General features: G+C 39.0%; 2 protein-coding genes and 1 long non-coding RNA gene across 4 annotated transcripts in view; 2 read left to right on the top strand and 1 right to left on the bottom strand.

Annotated features, from left to right (window-relative positions):
- LOC103155600 (NACHT, LRR and PYD domains-containing protein 3-like) overlaps positions 1–4,476 on the top strand; it is a 10,402-nt gene extending 5,926 nt beyond the window's left edge. Inside the window, exons 7-13 of the mRNA XM_007577338.2 lie at positions 4–688; positions 766–939; positions 1,906–2,079; positions 2,300–2,473; positions 3,219–3,392; positions 3,628–3,674; positions 3,795–4,476. Of these exons, the coding sequence (XP_007577400.2) occupies positions 4–688; positions 766–939; positions 1,906–2,079; positions 2,300–2,473; positions 3,219–3,392; positions 3,628–3,674; positions 3,795–4,330 (1,964 nt within the window). The 3' untranslated portion in view covers positions 4,331–4,476. The remainder of the gene's footprint in view (positions 1–3; positions 689–765; positions 940–1,905; positions 2,080–2,299; positions 2,474–3,218; positions 3,393–3,627; positions 3,675–3,794) is intronic.
- A 628-nt stretch (positions 4,477–5,104) lies between these two features.
- Positions 5,105–15,803, top strand: LOC103155601 (protein NLRC3-like). Of its 2 annotated transcripts, XM_016663692.1 has the most exons (12): positions 5,149–5,210; positions 5,317–5,678; positions 7,666–7,743; positions 7,815–7,931; positions 9,208–9,285; positions 10,169–10,247; positions 10,354–10,564; positions 11,415–13,200; positions 13,309–13,482; positions 14,587–14,754; positions 14,895–14,941; positions 15,026–15,803. In XM_016663692.1, the coding sequence occupies exons 3-12, from the start codon at positions 7,697–7,699 to the stop codon at positions 15,556–15,558; spliced, it is 3,240 nt and encodes a 1,079-aa protein (XP_016519178.1). In that variant the 5' UTR covers positions 5,149–5,210; positions 5,317–5,678; positions 7,666–7,696; the 3' UTR covers positions 15,559–15,803. The 2 variants fall into 2 exon arrangements, with proteins under 2 accessions (XP_007577401.1, XP_016519178.1); XM_007577339.2 differs by lacking the exon at positions 5,317–5,678 and having other exon boundaries at positions 5,105–5,210.
- A 1,304-nt stretch (positions 15,804–17,107) lies between these two features.
- LOC107833735 (uncharacterized) lies at positions 17,108–18,170 on the bottom strand. The gene is made up of 2 exons (XR_001659498.1): positions 17,441–18,170; positions 17,108–17,327 (listed from the first exon to the last, which is right to left on the bottom strand). It is a non-coding gene; the product is annotated as an uncharacterized LOC107833735 (long non-coding RNA).
- Positions 18,171–19,117: the final 947 nt, after the last annotated feature.

Here is a 19,117-nt window from a genome sequence, read left to right as displayed (position 1 = left end):
CAGACCTGACAGAGTGTGGCATCGATATCAGAGCAGCCTCAGTGTACTCAGGAGTGTTCACACAGATCTTTAGAGAGGAGAGAGGGCTGTACCAGGACCAGGTGTTCTGCTTTGTCCATCTGAGTGTTCAGGAGTTTCTGGCTGCTCTTCATGTTCATCTGACCTTTACTGAACATTGTGAGAACCTGATGGACAGGAACACCTTAGTAGAAGGTAAAGAGCCTGATCTAAATGTTCTTTACCAGAGTGCAGTGGAAAAGGCCTTAGACAGTCCGAATGGACACTTGGATCTCTTCCTCCGCTTCCTTCTGGGTCTTTCTCTCCAGACCAACCAATCTCTCCTTAAAGGCCTGCTTAAATGGACCACAAATAACTCACAGAGGAATCAGCACACAGACCAGTGCATAAAGAAATACACTGAAAAATCTCTATGCTTTGAGAAAATGTTGTGTCTGTTCCACTGTCTGAATGAAACTAAATATAGTTCAGTAGTGGAGGAGATCCAGCGGTACCTGACTTCAGGACGCCTCAGAACGCATGACTTGTCTCCTGCTGAGTGGTCAGATCTGGTCTCCATCATTCTGTCTTCAGAAAGTAATCTGGATGTCTTTGAACTCAAGAATTATGGTGATTCAGAGAACGTTCTTCTGATGCTGCTGCCAGTGGTCAAGGTCTCCATTACAGCTTTGTGAGTATAGAGCAATACAGATGTTTCTTATCTCTAATTTCCTGCACATTTATTGTACTAATTTGTGATTTATACAGACTGGGAGGTTGTGAGCTCTCTAGGAGAACATGTGAGGCCTTGTGCTCCATTCTCAGCACCCCAATATGTAGCATAATGGAGCTAGATTTAAGTAACAACAATCTGGAGGACTCTGGACTAGATCTGCTGCTGCCTGGAGTGAAAAATCTTGATTGTAAACTGGAAATTCTGAGGTTAGTTTACATCTAATTAATGGGCTATAGGGTGTGCAGAGTAGCAAAAAATTATAGTCCAGTAAGAGTTGCACTACTTCAACATATTGTTACTCAAGTAAAATCAAAATGTAGCTGTCCAATAAATTACTCAAATGTAATAAAGCATTTGGTAAAAAGTCTATAAGTAACTGATCAAATTATCGATCATTTAATATTTAAAGATTACATTATCAGATGGACCAAAATATAAATTAAATGGAAATGTTTTAATTTTAAGGCTGTAAGTGCAATAATTTATATAAGTAACAAAAAAATAACAAAATCAGGCAAAATGAATTTTTCCAAGTCAGTTTTGTTTAAAAAAACTTAATTAAACTTTAACAAAAACTGCAGGTGTGTGTCTATGATTGGTGAATTTTTGGCTAAAACAACTCAGTATCGATACTTCATAATAAAATTACTGAAGTAAAAGCAAAACGTACAGCATAGTAAAAATACATATAAAAGTAGATTTAAAATAATTATTAAATGTAACTAGCTACTACCTGGCTATGATGGGCACACGTCCACTAATGCGCTCATAGTTGAGATAATTTTCTGTTTTGCATTTTTTGGTAACTTTAAGATGTTTACTGCACTTACCTTCCCCTAAAATAAGCTTTGTAAAAATTCTACTGTGCTAGTGTTTTTTTTTGCTTGTTTTATAACCTTTCAGTTTCTGAAATCTTACAAAGAGGTTTAAGCAAAGGGCAACAGTGCTTAGCTCAACCCTTGCTTACACAATTTTCAAAAGTATTAACATTTTTTCCACATTCTTTTAGTGGCTTTCTCTGTAGATGTTATATGCCAAGTTTCACTTTGCTTATAATGTCTCTTTTTTCCCCCTCCATTTCTGCTCTGTGGACTTGTTCCTGGTTTTGCCGTGGTGCATCATACAGTCACTCACCACGGCCTGACATGTCATCTTTCTTGCTGTGTCGTCAGAGTGAATCGCTGCAACTTGTCCGATAAAAGCTGTGAGAGATTGTCGTCACTTTTCTGCTCCCGGCCTTGTAGTCTGAGAGAGCTGGACCTGAGCAGCAACAGCCTGCAGGATGCAGGAGTGAAGCAGCTGTGTGCTGGGCTGCAGAGTTCACACTGCAAACTAGAAACGCTCAGGTACTGAAAAGTAACATCGATATGAGACAGGGAATGGAAAGAATAAAAGATTAATGATAATAAAATAAACAAAACTTAAATTAAAAAAACAACTCAAAAGCACAGTTCAGTAATTATAGTTTTTTTAGGCAATCTGAGGAAAATAGTTTACTTCAGTACTGCAGCTTGGAATGTGTTCATCAGATTATTGTTCACATGTTTTTTGTTTTTGCCTTTATAGACTTAGTCTGTGTGACCTGTCAGACAGAAGCTGCCAATCCGTCTGCTCCATCCTGTCTTCTCACACGTCACTTTTGAGAGTGCTGGACCTGAGCAACAATGACCTCCAGGACTCTGGGGTGCAGCTTCTGTGTGAGGGACTGGAGAGTCCAAACTGCAAGCTTGAGTCGCTCAGGTAGGTTCAGTCAAAGTTCTTTAGTGTTTTCAGCTCAGTCTCTGAGTTACAGTCTTGACTGGATCAATAAGCAGAAAATACAAATAAATTGTGTCCTGTTGCTGTTGTTTGTTTTTATGAAGAAACAACTGAGCCAAAAAGGGGAAGTTGTTAGTTCTGTCACAATTATAAGTTTTTCTGGATGATAAATTGTCCCAGAAATTATTGCGATAAGTAATATTTTTGTGTTGAGACCATTTTCCACTTATATAATGGTTATGGCAAAATAACATAAGAACACATTCTCAGATATAAATAAACTTTAAATTCTAATGAACATTTAACACTGTAACTGTAAATACATTTAAAAATTTTAAATTATGAAGAACTAATGAGCATGAATGTAAAAGACAATGCTCATGTTAAAATTACTTGGAAATCACAAAGACATTAATGCTGCTGATCATTAGTTAATCTGATAATAGCCTTAATAAGTTAAGGAAATCTTTTTTTTTAATTGTAGCATTTTATTCAGAGAAACGGTTCCAATATTCCACTATGATAGCAGAGTATATAAATATAAGAATGATGTGGGAGATTAGCAGTGCTACTTATGAAACCTTACCCACTTTGCTATTCTGGTACATGTTTTCATTCATTCAGTTTAAGATAATAGAAACAATATTTTCCCTCAGAAAACTTGTTAAATTTGATCAAATAAAGCTAAAATTAGCTTTATTTTAGCTTTCTTGTTGTCCATTTGCAGCTTGTCAGGCTGCATGATCACAGAGGAAGGCTGTGCTTCCCTGGCTTTAACTCTGAGCTCCAAGCCTTCAGCGCTGAAGCAACTGGACCTGAGTTACAATCATCCAGGAGAATCAGGACTAAAGCTGCTGTCAGCAGGCCTGGATGACCCAAACTGGGGACTGGAGACTCTCAGGTATGCAGAAAGAGAGGGGATCAATCTTTACAGTTTGTTACTTGAAGAGTCAGAACCTTACCTTTACCTTTTTACCTTTTGATGGGAAAACAGATTGTTAAAATAATGCCTGGACTATTGTAAAATCTCTTCATGTGTCAGTGCAACCCAGGCGCCATTCTACACCAAAGACCTTTTTTTAATTTGTGAAAACTCTGTTTGAACAAAGTTGTCTAAATCTGACTCCTCCATTCAGGACGGAGCCTGCTGGAGTCCGTTGGTTGACTCCAGGTCTGAGGAAGTGTAAGTGTTTTTCATCTGATTCATGACAACAAAGCGGCTTTAAGCCGTCATATCATCATCAACAACAATATGTCAATAAATGATCAATAACTGCAGCTGGATTGTGTTTCTTTCCATCAGATTCCTGTCAACTCACCATCGACAGAAACATGGTGAGCAGAAACCTGAAGCTTTCTGAAGACAACAGGAAGGTGATGCGTGTGGAAGAGGAGACGTTTCCTGACTATGAGGAGCCTTATCAGCTGCTCTGTAGTAATGGTCTTACTGGCCGTTGTTACTGGGAAGTCGAGTGGACAGGAGAGATTGACGTGTCAGTAAACAGAGAAAGGGAAGAGGAAGACAAGGACAGGGACTCTCCACTGGAATCGATGGATCTCAGCTGGAGTTTGGGATGTTCTGATATTGGTTACTCAATTTGGAAAGATAATACCAAACTATCTTCTGTAAATTTCTCTAACCATCCTGTTTCTCCAAAAATAGCGATGTACTTGGACTGTCCGGCTGGAACTCTGTCCTTTTTCACTGTTGACGCAGATTCCCTGAGCCACATCCACACATTCAACGCAACGATTGCAGAACCTCTTTATGTTGGTTTTAACTTCTTTTTCACCAATAGCTCTGTATCGTCTGTAAGAACCACTGGCCCCCTTTGCTAGAGAAGCATTTAAACCAAATACCAAGAACTTTTGGAAGTTCTTTTGGAAGATAAATGCCATATTTGTTGTTTCACAGGTACATCACCGTGGTCCAGTCATTCTCAAATTAATTTTCATAATTAATAAACTGTTTCTCAACTTTAAAAGCATGGATGTAAGTGTGTCTGTAGAATCTATACAACGTGTCATATTGGAAATGTTCTGCTACAATCTTTTCTCAAAATACTTCACATTGCAAAAATATATCAAGTAACTCCAAATTTCAAAGTTTAAAATTCTTTTGTCTTATTACAGACAGTTAATGTTGAAGTAAAAAAAATATTTAGTTTACTAGGTGTTTAGATTCTGTCTCAAACATCAAAATGTTTTCTTAAGTAATGAGGTCATTCATAGATGACTTATGTAATTTTTTGTATTAATATCTTCAAAATAATGGCACTAATAAAAAACGTTACTGCACAAAGGTAGAAAAACATTTGACACCAATTTTGTTTAATTTGAGTAATGGGGGAGGAGTGGCTGATTGACTTTCTGACCTTGAAACTTTCATTTTGTTGGTTTATTTATGTATCTATTTATTCACATTTATTATCTTTAAAATGATCACAGCACAAACAAAAAGCTATGCTGCACAAACTTTTGACACCTTTTTAGATTTGAGGAAGACTATGGTGGAGGGGCAGCAAACTTTGTCAAATCAAGATAGGAATAAAAGAAAGTTTGCCACTATGAGATAAAAAGAAGCTTCCAGTCCAGGGGGACACGGCTGACTCCTCAATGCTGCCCCTTTAAGTTTGCACCACACCATGTTTTCTTTTACTTTCACTTTTACCCTCGGAATGGCGCAGCTGATTTTCTACGTTCAAGCCTCTATCTGAAGGTAACATAACCAGTTTTAATGCTTTACTTGTTAAAATCAGTTGAGAAGAGTTCAGCTCTTCTCAACAGTAACGAGACATCACATCGGTACTGTGATGTCTCTGCAGACATCACAGTAACGACCTGCCAGCGGAAACGAAACGGGGAGCTCGATAATAAGAAGGGACTGTTTCTCCTGTCCGCCATGATGGTTGAGCAGAGTTAGAGGAAAATTTTCAGCGCCAGAGTTAGTTGTCGGTCAGCAGATGAAAAGGGAGACATTGTTCTTCGTGTGGAGTTTCTCCAAACAGGTGTTACAGATTTTTCTGTAATACCTGTTCAGCCTCCGGAGGACCGGAGAGGAGCCGCTGCTCTCCCCGCTGTCTGACGCACTTAAACCGGACAGAGTTCTAACGGACAGCCGCCGGAGAGCAGCTCTGGCTCTCCGGCTCTTTTTATTTACGCTACAAGTTATTAAGGGCGGCTGAAGGTGAGAAGCTGCTGGAGAATTTTTTATTATTATTATGAAACAACCTGTAAACTCTAAGAAACACGCCGGAAAAAAGGCGCAGCTGCATCAATCTGCATACAGGAAGACCGTCATACATACCGTAATTGGAAAGTCCTTGATACGTTAATTCTCTAAAGGGAATAAAGAGTGTTTTTAAAAAGAAGGAAAATAACATCTATAGAGTGCGACAGAAAGCCAATTAATCTGGCTAATCAATAAGGTGCTTATTAAATTAATTATTCTGCAGCTCAACTTTATTCTTCAGTGACTCTATGTTGTTTAATAAACTGTAGCGTTTATACAACATTCTTATGTCTCTATGACTTTTTCTGGAACATTTTTTAAACAAACGTAAATTTATTTACATAGCACATTAAAAACAACTATTAACTGCACCAAAGTGCTTTGCAGTGTTTTTTTTCCTAATGTTTGGAAATGTTGGTATTTAAGAATAATCTTAACGTTACAGAAAATAAGCACAAAAGTAAAAACAAAACGTTTTGTCAGTACAAGAAAAAGAGAATGTCTGAAATAATTAAATTTCACAGATTTATTCCACCTTAAAATGGCTAAATTCACACACGTGTGTCAGATGACGAGGCGCCCCCTGGTGGCAGCAAGGTGCTGCTGCTCTGTTGGTTTCGATTGGTTATTTTCTTCATAATTTCTCTGTTTGAATCGATGCTGATTGGATATTTGTTTCCTGCTGATATGACGGTTCATGTCGGCCCACTCAGAAAGAGGCTGAACAAGTTTAAATCAAGTGGAACGTGAACAAGCAGGCGACCTTTGGTCTCTAATAAAAACATAAAAGTCCTGCTGAAGTTTCCTAGAGAGAACGCAGAAAAAGAGCAGAAGTTCTGGAAATATGGGCCTAAAACGGAATCATCTGGAATAATGTTTATTATAACCCAGATCCAGCTTGATGGGAACAGAACCCCATCCTAACCGAAGCATGGAGGTGGAAGTGTCATGATTTGGGAACGTTCTGCTGCAGCAGACCCTGTTCAGCTCAGAATTAGAGATTCCTATCATGCATCAAGAAAATCTGAAACCATTTGTGACTAAGCTGAAGCTGAATAAAAACATGATGATGACCCAGTGCACCAGGAAATCCACAGAGGAGTGGCTGAGCCATAAAAGGCCTAGTCAAAGTCCACTGATATGCTGTGGGGTAACTGGAGGGTATCTGAACCATTCTCCATTCTTCAGTCAGGGAACAATTTGTAAATCAGTTTCTCCTGCAATGATTAAAACGATGAAGAGATAATCCTGTTGCAATAAGCAATAAATTAGTTCATCAAATGATACATTAAAACAAACAGTTTCCAGTTGAGAGATTTATTGTTTTTCTCTTTTCTTTCTCTTTCCATTAAAACAAAAACAGGATGATAAAAGTCTGGTGTTTTAATCTCAACTAGGCCTTTTTAAGGATAATTAATTTTATTTGTTTTTGATGATTTGTTTATTTATTTGGGACATATAAAATATCTTCCAGTTCCAGTGTTAAATGTTCATTAGAATTTAAAGTTTATTGATCTTGGAGAATATGCTCTCACTGCAAAAACACAAAATCTTATCAAGTATTTTTGGTTAGTTTCTAGTAAAAATATCTTACTTAAAAGTAACTTTTGCAGTAAGAAATATGAGCTTAATATTGATTAAAAAGTACTTATTGCATTGGCAGATTACTGCTCCCATATTATCAGTGAAATAATCTGCCAGAACAATTACTTTTTTAAGCATATTAAGGAATTATTGATTTAAAACAAGCTCATATTTCTTGCAGAAAAGTTACTTGTAAATTAGTTTTGTCTTAATTCAAAGGTACTAAGATATTTGCAGATTTTTTTCACCTGACATCAGATGTAGCAGATGTAGAGAATGACTGCCAGTGAATCTGAATATTTACTTTAATTTTGTTTATGTGTAGCTGTCAGGTTTAATCTGTGTTTTGATGTTTCAGATGAAGGTAGACGGTGTGTGAGCTGAGCAGGATGGATCAGGTTGAGGACGGAGGGGCCGCAGTCCGTCCCTCTAAGAGGTGAGGTCACCGTCTGAGTCTTCTCCATGTCAGAGCTCAGCACTCTCATCACAAACCATTTTTATTCCCAGGAAACAACCAGAACCAGAACCAGAGACTGGATCTGGACCGAGCTGCGAGTCCATGTGCAGTGACAAGTCGAAGGGTCGGCTCATTGATTTTAAACAAAGCCAGCCTCCTAGAAAGAGGTGAGCTGTCTCTAGATGTTAGGACAGTCAAATGTGATCAAGTTTAAAACCATTAAAGTAAAAATCTCTGTTTAGAAAAATGTTTAATCATCTGATGTTTTACCTGAAGTGGTAAAAGCTGAGCAACAAGAACTTTCCTGACAACAGGAAGTAGGCTAACAGAACCCAAAAAGCAAGCTTTAAAGAAATTCAATCAGGATGTCTGCATCCTTAAAATAACCTTAAATCAATGTATATAAAATATGAACATAAAGTTTTATAACGATATTTTATGGTATTATTTCTCTTTTAGATGACAGTATGGCTGCAACTGTGTGTCACAGCAATTATAGCCCCACAAGCACAAACACTACTCTTGAAAAACATTTCCATTTATAAAACACTTCTTCAGGACACCAACACCATAAAGAAGTGCTTTTGTGTCATTAAACTGCACACAGTAACTTCATTTAATCATATTTTTTAATGAATTCATTTTTATTGATACTTTAATTGAACAAAAAGAGGAGAATAAAGCAAATTAACAATAACATCTACAGTGCTGGTGGTTTTAAATATCATAATTCAGAATAATCATATTTAATCATATTAAGAAATTTATCACATAAATGATGAACGATACAATAAATGCCCACCGCTACTTAAAATTAAGGCCTTAAAATGTCCTATATTCATAAAAAATATAATTTGGCCTTAAATATGTTAATCACAGGAATTAAATTCTGTCATGGCAGGACTATTTAATCTCATATTTTCTATGTTTATTATTTTATTCTCATGGGGTTTTACTATCAGGCAAGTTTGAGTAGCACACAGACATCTTCATTGTGTTTGGTGACTTGAGGTGCTTGTTGCTACTGCTAGTTAGCTGCTAATAACCCCTTGTTAGCTTGGTTTTGTCGTTTACATCTATCATTGTATCACCAACCTATGTGCTACATGCATTCTGTGAAAAAAAGCTCGGCGAGACGAAATAGAACAAGAACATAATTCCAAGAGTTAAGCATGGTGGTGGTAGTATGATGGTCTGGAATGCTTTACAGCTGGAGGAACCATGAGTCTCTCCAGCAGGAAATCCTGAAGGTGACCTGATGGAGAACACCACCATATGATTGGCTTAGAAAGACAAACAAAATGAAGGCTATGAAGTGGCCTAGTCAAAGTTGAAACATTGCTGTGAAGCAAAGAGGGATCAGTGTTGCTGCTTAAATCTTTCTGACTCATCTGGCAAACATCTCCTGCTGTCCTCACATCATCAAGCCACATGTTTTCACAGGAAGCAACATGGACCAGAACCAGAACCTGGATCCCTACACAGTGACTCATCAAGGGGTCGGCTCATTGATTTTAAGGGGTGAGTTGTCTCTAATCATCTAAGGTTGTTTTATTTTAATTCAGGAGAATATCAAACCATAAAGGACTTGAACATGTCGAAGTTTCAACTTTTAGAACAGCATTTTATTTCTACCACAAAAGTTTTACAGTTTCAGAATAACATTTACCATAAAAGCCATTCTTTACCCTTCTATGGATAGTTCTTGTGTTTTTTTTATTCCCAGTAGCTGCAGCGTCTCCTCACAGCAGTTATGGATTTATTTAAAAATAGTTCCGTGTCACTCAGCCCTATTTGCAGCGTTTGACAAATTCAGGACTAAAAATGGGAAAAATGGATAAGTACAGTAGATCATGCAGGGTATTTCTCAGCTTTAGATAATTTGTAAAAATCTATTCTGATTCTTCTATTCCATTTTCTTTTGAAATATTACTGTTTGTCCAAATAAAACAGAAAACTCATCTTTAGCATTTTGTTTTTAATATGTTGATTGTGTAGATGGTAAGACTCCCTCACATATGTTTTCTGCTCAAATTTAAAAAATGTTGTAAAAAAACAAAAAACTGCCAGATAAATTTACTATGTCTGGAAAAGTTGGAAATTTGAAATGCAGAATTTGTCCATAAAGCACAAAGTAAAATATAGATATGAGATTATTCAGTTATGTGAGTTAAAGACAGTTTTACTGGGAGCTACCAAGTATAACCAGTCAGCTGCAGCTGGACAGATATAGGGAAGGGAAAGGAGGCTTTAACTAGGACAACCTTAACCAGAGCTGAGATAAAGATAAGAAAAACTTTCAGTAAATATTCTTCCATACAGAAAGTAAAGTATGTAATTAATCAGCGTTTGTATCATTTTAGAAAAACACAATATCTGCTAATTGCTCCTGGTTCCTCCACAGAGTGGACCAGCAGAGCTCAGAGGTTCCCACTAGTCCGACTGCCCAGCAGCTTCAAACCCAGCTGGACTCCACATTTATGGTCTGTACTTTGGTTCTGTTCAGTCTTTGTAGACCAGAGAACCTTCAGTCTGTCCATCTGATGTTCTGATCCAGTCTGACGTCCTTCATCTTGTGTTGCTTTTCAGGAGGTGGAACAAAACATGTTCCCTTATATAAAGGAACAGTTAAACATGTTTAAAACATATCTGAGTCCATTTGGCTCACAGTGTTTAGAGAGTCAGATGGAGGGTGAGGATGAGGAGCACAGGAGGAAGAACAGAGAGCACTTACTTCACATCACTGTGAGCTTCCTGAAGAAGTTGAATCAGGAGGATCTGGCTACACGCCTGCTCAACAGTAAGTGATCATTTCACTCTGAACAATCATTTCTATCCAATAGGTGCATCATGAATGGACTTCTAACAATACGGCTTTAACTTGAATCCTTAGCTTCTTCAACATGTACAGTGATGTTGATCTTCTTAGATGGATTTCTTTCTGGGAACAGTAAATATTTATTAGGTTTAAACATCTGAATGATTTTCAACATGATTGCTATGGACAGATAATTGTATGTAATTATAAAGCTGAAAGAATTGGTGATGCATATCTATTTCTTTATCTCCATAAGATTCATTAAAACTTCACCATATTTCCAGTTGCAGCTATTTGACCATATTGTAACCACTCCAAAATATTTTAAGCTGCTTGATATCCATGTTGCTTTGGTTAACACTCTTTTTTACCCTTACCTCATTAATCACATTTAGAAACAAAAATACTTCTTTCTTACAACTCAGTTACACTACTATAAAGTTCTGGTCTACTATCAGACTGGTTGTGTTGCAAACTGGCCAAGGATGAACGAGAACAAAATTAATGATTTTAATAGTTTTACCTCTTACCTACTCTGACCAAGAGCTGACTGACTGAGAGAGATTTATGCAAGAGAGGTGATTGAAGACAATGAGTAGCTGGTTGATTAGAAACTGGGTGCAGTTGTGAGGAAAAGCAAGTAAACAATCTAAATACACAGAGATGGATGAATCCTGAAACCTAACCACCAAGAATCAAGACGGTACACAAATATCTTTGCCTTGGCTATTTTCTGTTGAACCAAAGAGTTGATAGAAGTGTGTTGATTATTACACGCACGAGAGAAGAGGTACTAGTGATTTTAACTGCTACTTTTTTATTATTATTTTAGGTTCTCCTGTCACCTGCCAAAGTAATCTTAAGGCAAACATGAAGAACACACTTCAGCAGATCTTTGAAGGGGTTCCTAAAGCTGGAAAACCAATGCATTTGAGTCAGATTTACACAGAGCTCCACATCACAGAGGGAGGGACTGGAGAGGTCAACCAGGAACATGAGGTCAGACAGATTGAAACAGCATCCAGGAAACCACACAGACCAGAAATGGCTATAGAGCTAGAAGACCTCTTTAAGGCCGTACCAGGCACTGATAGGCCAATCAGAACAGTTCTGACCATGGGAGTGGCTGGCATTGGGAAAACAGTCTTAACACAGAAATTCACTCTGGACTGGGCTGAAGACAAAGCCCACCAGAACATCCAGTTCATATTTCCATTCACCTTCAGAGAGCTGAATGTGCTGAAAGAGAAAAGGTTCAGCTTGGTGGAACTGATTCATCACTTCTTTACTGAAACCAAAGGAATCAGTAACTTTGAACAGTTCCAGGTTCTGTTCATCTTTGATGGCCTGGATGAGAGTCGACTTCCTCTGGACTTCAACAACAAGGAGATCCTGACTGATGTTACAGAGTCCAGCTCAGTGGATGTTCTGCTGACAAACCTCATCAGGGGGAAACTGCTTCCCTCTGCTCTCCTCTGGATAACCACAAGACCTGCAGCAGCCAATCAGATCCCTCCTCAGTGTGTTGGCATGGTGACAGAGATTAGAGGGTTCACCAACCCACAGAAGGAGGAGTACTTCAAGAAGAGATTCAGCAGTGAGGAGCAGGCTAACAGCATCATCTCCCACATTAAGAAATCACGAAGCCTCCACATCATGTGCCGCATCCCAGTCTTCTGCTGGATCACTGCTACAGTTCTGGAGGATATGTTGGAGACCAGAGAGGGAGGAAAACTGCCTAAGACACTGACTGAGATGTACATCCACTTCATGGTGGTTCAGACCAAAGTGAAGAAGGTCAAGTATGATGGAGGATCTGAAACAGATCCACTCTGGAGTCCAGACAACAAGAAGATGATTGAGTCTCTGGGAAAACTGGCTTTTGATCAGCTGCAGAAAGGAAATGTGATATTCTATGTATCTGATCTTAAATATTGTGACATCGATATCAGAGCAGCCTCAGTGTACTCAGGAGTGTTCACCCAGATCTTTAGAGAGGAGCGAGGGCTGTGCCAGGACAAGGTGTTCTGCTTCGTCCATCTGAGTGTTCAGGAGTTTCTGGCTGCTCTTCATGTTCATCTGACCTTCATCAACTCTGGAGTCAATCTTCTTGAAGAAAATCAGACATTTCCCCAAAAATCTAAAAGAAAACATGAAAAACATCAGTTCTTCCAGAGTGCAGTAGACATGGCCTTAAAAAGTCCCAATGGCCACCTGGACTTGTTCCTCCGCTTCTTTCTGGGTCTTTCTCTCCAGACTAATCAGACTCTCTTGAAGGACCTGTTGACACGAGAACAGCCCAGTACAGAAACCACTGATGAAGCAGTCCAATACATAAAGAGGAAGATGAGTGAGAAGTTGCCTGCTGACAAAATCATCAATCTTTTTGACTGCCTAAGTGAAATGAATGATCTTGCCCTTGTAGAAGAAGTCCAAGAGTCTCTGAGTTCAGGAAGTCTCTCCACAGATAAGCTGTCTTCTGCCCAGTGGTCAGCTCTGGTCTTCATCTTACTGTCATCAGAAAAAGATCTGGATCTGTTTGATTTGAAGAAATTTATCAGTTCAGATGAGGACTTTGCGAGGTTGCTACCAGTTCTCGAAGTGTCCAACAAAGCCCTGTAAGTATGATACACTTTGTATTTATCCAGTAACAATAAACTGCTGAGTTGCATTTGGTGGAGAAGGTCAGGTGTTGAGAGTTCCCTTCTCCTGCTGTGTTTTCTCAGATTAAGTGTCTGTAACCTTTCGCCAAGCACATGTGCGACCCTTTCCACAGTTCTAAGTTCTCAGTCTTCTCATTTGAGAGAGTTGGACTTGAGTAACAATGACCTGACGGATATGGGAGTAACGCTTCTATGTGGAGGACTCGGAAGTGAACAATGCACTCTAACGACTCTAAGGTAACCTTTCCTTGAACTAGTACATTTTTTCCTTATGTATTTGTGTTAGTCTCTCAAAGTACAATTTTGAGGAGATCATATCTAATCGCACATGAAAGGGAACACATACAATTTAGCTGCAGGTTATTATTGAATAAGGTAATTTACATTTAAAAATTAGGAATTCCTTTGTGCTCTGGAGGACTTCACTGTCCATGTGGGTTTTTGTGTAGGTATGATCTGGAGGAATGATTCTTCTGGTCTAAATCTTAGTGGTATTTTGTTTTTCAATTTGTTTGAGATGTTTTGTTCATAATAGGAAATATAATATAAAAGGGACAGAAAATTCAAACAGCACATGTTCAAGATCCAAAATGTAGATGTGGCTGTCAGGCTATATGCCCAGAAATACATTGTTGCCAGTTGCAGCAACAGCTAAATAATCTGGAGGATGTATGGAGACTCCTGGTGTACCAGATTGGTACCAAGTGGGCAGGAGGACTGCACCTTATGTAGCTGCATTAGCAACATTTTGCATCTGGTTTAAGGGTGTTTGAAAGGAAGCCTCAACCAAAAAGCAGATTTGGAAAGTTCTTGGTGACTTTCAGGCTGATCGTGAAGAATATGCTAGGTATTTATTTCTCCAGTTCATGCAGGCTTTAGAAACCTGGATAAGACTTATGAACATGTCTTCTGCAGCATTTTTTAGGGACAAGGGTGGCTTTGATTGCTTATCTGGTCTGTCTGTAACTAAAACAAGAGCCGTGTCTTTATTTTTGGCACAACATTGAACTTGCTTCTTGTTCATGTTGGCTCCACCAGGGCTATCTTGTGATATTCATAGTTCAATTATCAGAATCTAGTCATCAGAAGGAAGATGTTTAGCTTTGTAACCTCGGACTGAAGTTGTTATTCTGTTGTCATCTTCAAACTATGATTTTAATTTTTCACAAAAGTGGTCATGTGTCCACAGCATGATTATGGTAAACTGGGCTCCTTTGCCCCTTTTGGCTCTCCTGGCATTCCAGAATGAGGTGTATTTGCTTTTGATTGAATTGTCTGGTTTTAGATAATTAAAAGCAATTCCTACAAAAATATGTTTAATGGCTCATTGCGTATCTGCAGGCTGTCAGGCTGTCTGATCACAGGGGAAGGCTGTGCTTCTCTGGCCTCAGCTCTGCGCTCCAACCCCTGCCATCTGAAGGAGTTGGACTTGAGCTACAACCATCCAGGAGAGGAAGGGGTGAATAAGCTGACTGCATTGGATTCTTTCTGGAAACCGGAAAAACTGAGGTATGGTAAAGTTAACTGCAGCAATACCGATAGCTGGTTGAGGAGAGAAAGCTGCACTCATTTTACCAGCTGCTTGAGAAACATGTAATGTCCATGTTTGCTGCTGAAAGATACTGATGGTGTAACCCTCTTCTGTTCAGGGTGGAGCCTGCTGGTGACCAGTGGTTGACACCAGGTCTGAAGAAGTGTACGTGTGCTTTTATTTGATTCATGCCATCTTCAAGGTGTCATTAAATGACCAATAACTGTATCTGCATTGTGTTTGTATCAGATTCTCGTCAACTCACCATCGACACAAACGCAGTGAACAAAAAGCTCCAGCTGTCTGAAGGCAACAGGAAGGTTACTGGTGTGGATGAGGCCCAGTCCTACCCTGACCATGAAGAGAGATTTGATTACTGGCCCCAGGTTCTGTGCAAGGAAAGCCTTCCTGATCGCTGCTACTGGGAGGTTATTTGGAGTGGGAAGGTTGAGATCTCTGTGAGCTACAGAGGAGTCCAGCGTAAAGGAAGCAGTAATGACTGTGAGTTTGGATTCAACAAGATGTCCTGGAGTCTGAGCTGCTCCGATGAGGGTCGTTATTCTGTCTGCCATGAGAGCAAAAGGGAGTTCATCTCCTCCTGCTCATCTTCTGCTCCCTACCACAAAGTAGGAGTGTATGTGGACAATCCAGGTGGCACTCTGTCCTTCTACAGAGTTTCTTCTGGAATACCGATCCATCTCCATACCTTCAAGACAGAATTCACTCAACCTCTTTATCCTGGTTTTGGGTTCTGGACGGGATCTTCAGTCACTCTTTGTTAAGTAGAGTTTTGTCCTCATGGTGACAGAAAATCTCCAGATCAGCGGTAAACATGATTTGGTTGAGTTAAGAATGCAAATAGAAATATTTTGTGCCATTCTAGATCAGTGGTTCTTAACCTGGGTTCGACCGAACCCCAGTGGTTCGGTGAGTCAGTCTCGGGGTTCAGCGGAGCCTCTGCCGCGGAGGTAAAGACACACTTGTGTAAAGTCGTGATGACGAGCCCCGCTTTGCCATCACTTGCTGCAGAGGATCAGGTTACATTGCTGAGCCAATCAGAGCTGCGGAGGAGCACTGACTGAAGGAGCTCCACTCTCAGCATGGATTTGAACTTGTGTCTTTAATTACTTCAGCAAAGCTCAAAGTTTTTACCAAATTCTGTAGCTTTCGGTGTACTTCTAAATCTGCTCCATAGTTGCATCTTTTCGGGCCTGCTACTGCCTCTAGTGGCGTGGGGGAGGTAACACAATTAATATAATTACATTACTAAATCAGAATACCGCAAAGTCTTTATTATTTATTATACCTTTTTCATTCTCTTAAGAATGTAGAGCTAATTAAATGATCTAAACAAGACCTTAAAGTAGTTCCAGTTTCTCTCGATGGCCAACCTGTTGAAACTGGCAAATTTGGGTCATTCATGGACAGTCAGCTCAACTTAGCTGAAAACACTGACTACATTTTGAAGAACTGTTCTCAGAGACTCTACCTTTTAAGAAGACTTGGTGATCTTCTTAAAGTGACCTAACTAGACTCTAGTTGGGTCACCCATATGTCTTGAATTTTGAAAAAAAAAATAATTTTATTTATCACAAAAGAAGGGTTCAGTGAATGCACATATGAATCTGATGGGTTCGGTACCTCAAAAAAGGTTAAGAACCACTGGGCTAGATGAAACGGAAAAATGATAAACAAACTGAAGTTGTTTTCAATTGTCTTTGATGGAAAATTATCACTTATATTTAAATATTTGTCATCATGTAAGTGGGGTGTGTTTGGAGCTTTACGTTGCATTCACACCAGCCCTGATTAGTCCGCTTTAATCAAACTCTGGTTCTTTTAGAGAATCCGGTTTGTTTGCGGAGATGCAAATGTGTAATCAAGCTCTGAGGCAGACCAAAAGACTGAAAGTGAACTCTGGTGCATTCAAATCCAAATGTGAACGCCAAGCGGACCAGAGACTGCTCCAAAAGCAGGAAATGGACTACAGTGCAGGGTGCTAAATACAACCAAAACAAATGCATTAGCCTAGCACTAACGGGAGAAACGTCATTGTGGTCTTTCACCAGAGACAAAAGAGAAATCATACAACCCCTGAAATCTGACGCCACTCCATTGTTGTTTACATTTTGTGAGGAAGGAAGTTGTGGTCAGTGTCTTCTTCGGAAGTTTCAGTATATTTTCCTTCAGTAGTTCCCGGTGCAGCGCCACCACAGGCGAGGAGAGGAACAGATTTTTCAGTTTGGATTTAGTGTGAAAATGAATCAGTGTCAGCTGAAAATATAACAAATGTAAGTTTGCTACAATGAAATGAGCTCAGTTTTTTTATTGTGGTTTAAATTTGTTGTGGAGAAACTATACAAACATTAAAAATGTAATAGACACTCCTTGTAGTGAAATATCCTAATTTAGTTTTTATACTAAAGTTGTGTTTTTTCTATTTTAGTGATAATCTGCCTTTCTGCTTTAATGAAACTGTTCCATGTCCTTGTTTTTGTTTCTATACCACCAAATGCTATAACAATTCTAAAATAGTGAGTATTTATCAGCTCTAAGAGTGTGATCACTTTCTGCTCCGGTGTTTAGTGCTGCCCTTAGCAATCAGCTGAGAAAACAATGATTTGCAACATGTACTATAAACTGGTATCGTACACGTAATCAGACCGAAATGTGCAGAACCTGCAAAGACAAGCCTGAGGAAGTCCACTGAGCCTTTCTAAATACATTATTATACACGTGATTGTAAAGTTGTATCTACAGCTAGAGCAGAATAAACACATTTTAATGTTATCCAGTAAGAGATCTATTTAAAAAAGTTATTTGAAAGCAAACTGTAGTTATTTTAACAAATATATTTTGTGATATTTATAGTAATTGTAACTTTAAAAAATAAAAGGTTAATTGCATTTCACAAATAAAGAATTTCTCACAAACCTACCAGAATCATCAGATTGTTGAGATATTTTCATCTTTGAAAAGATTTTGTCACTAACTTCAGTTTCATACATTCTTTTTAGCAAGAAAATAATGTATGAAACTCATAACGGGAAATGCTGCAAAGCTGAAGAAACGGTAGCTTTTTCTTTTTTCTTTTCATGAAAATTTCTCATTCTTCTATTTCCAGCCTTTTGTGCAAAATGTGATTTATTCACTGCTTCATAGATTTTCAGATTCCAGAAGAGCTTTTAACAGGCTGCAAACCTTTAAAGCTTCTGTCGGAAACTTCCTGTCCAGACAAGTTACCTAGCCTGCATGTTACTCATTAAAAAGCAGAGCAACATTAACTCCATGTAGTTTTAACTGCAGGCATTTTGCAAAAACATATTATAGATGTAGAGCTAAAGCTTAAGTGAATTATGAAAACATAATGCTGACGTCATCAATGTGTGGAAGCTGATCATTCTTTAAACCAGGGGTGTCAAACTCAATTTCACCGAGGGCCACTTCAGCATATTGGCCCCCCTCAACGGGCCACATTGACGGTACAAATCAGGAGTGCCCAGGTGCAGTCCTTCAGACTGCAACTTTTAGATGCATGCCTGCTAAAACACACCACAGACAAAAGGTTGACTTCCCTCATTAGCAGCAACTCAGTTCTGTAGAGCCTTATAATGAGTCAATGATCCAGGTGTGTTAGAGAAGGAACGCATCTAAAGTTGCAGATGGTAGCTCTGGAAAACTAGACTTGGGCAACCCTAGCATAAAATGTATGAAAATACAATGTTAAAAATAAATTACACAACACCTCATATTGTTAAATAACGCTTTGGAGCTTCTGGTTAGGAAGCGCATTCGAAACCTTTGGTTGAAAAGGAGCGTTAAATTCAAGTCTCCATTACAGACCAGAGAAAACTAAAGAGAATGCAACTTTGTGTTAATCCATTTGAGGAGCCGGCAGTTTATCTTGAGGAAATAAATGACGATGCAAAAGTTAATTAGACTGTAACATGCGCAGTGCGCTGCTCAACCACTGCGGACGCGGCTACGCCGCTGCGAAGAATTAAAAACCGCTGGAAGTAACTCATCCAGAAGATTTAAGAAATGGACCCTTTGTGCACGTCACCCAGGAGAGCGGCGTTCTGGAGGAGCTGCAGACGTAACATCTGTCTGTTTCGGAGAAGCGAAACCACGCAAAAAAAAAAAAAAAAAATCCAGGTGTTACGCGCAGGGTAAAACACTCACAGAGTTCAGTTGATCTGTTTGGATCAGACAGATCCAACTGACTGATGAATTAGCGCAGATTTTTCTGCAGATGGGAACCAGGAGGAAGTGCGTTCAGACTCCAGCGGGTGATGCTAATTTAAGTGAAGTCGCTTAATTTAATTTATTAAAAGTTATTGG

The sequence above is a fragment of the Poecilia formosa genome, unplaced genomic scaffold (genome assembly GCF_000485575.1).
Source record: "Poecilia formosa unplaced genomic scaffold, Poecilia_formosa-5.1.2 Scaffold438, whole genome shotgun sequence".
Lineage (NCBI taxonomy): Eukaryota > Metazoa > Chordata > Actinopteri > Cyprinodontiformes > Poeciliidae > Poecilia > Poecilia formosa.
The sequence above is the reverse complement of the archived record's forward strand: the minus strand, read 5'-3'. Positions and strand labels throughout refer to the sequence as shown.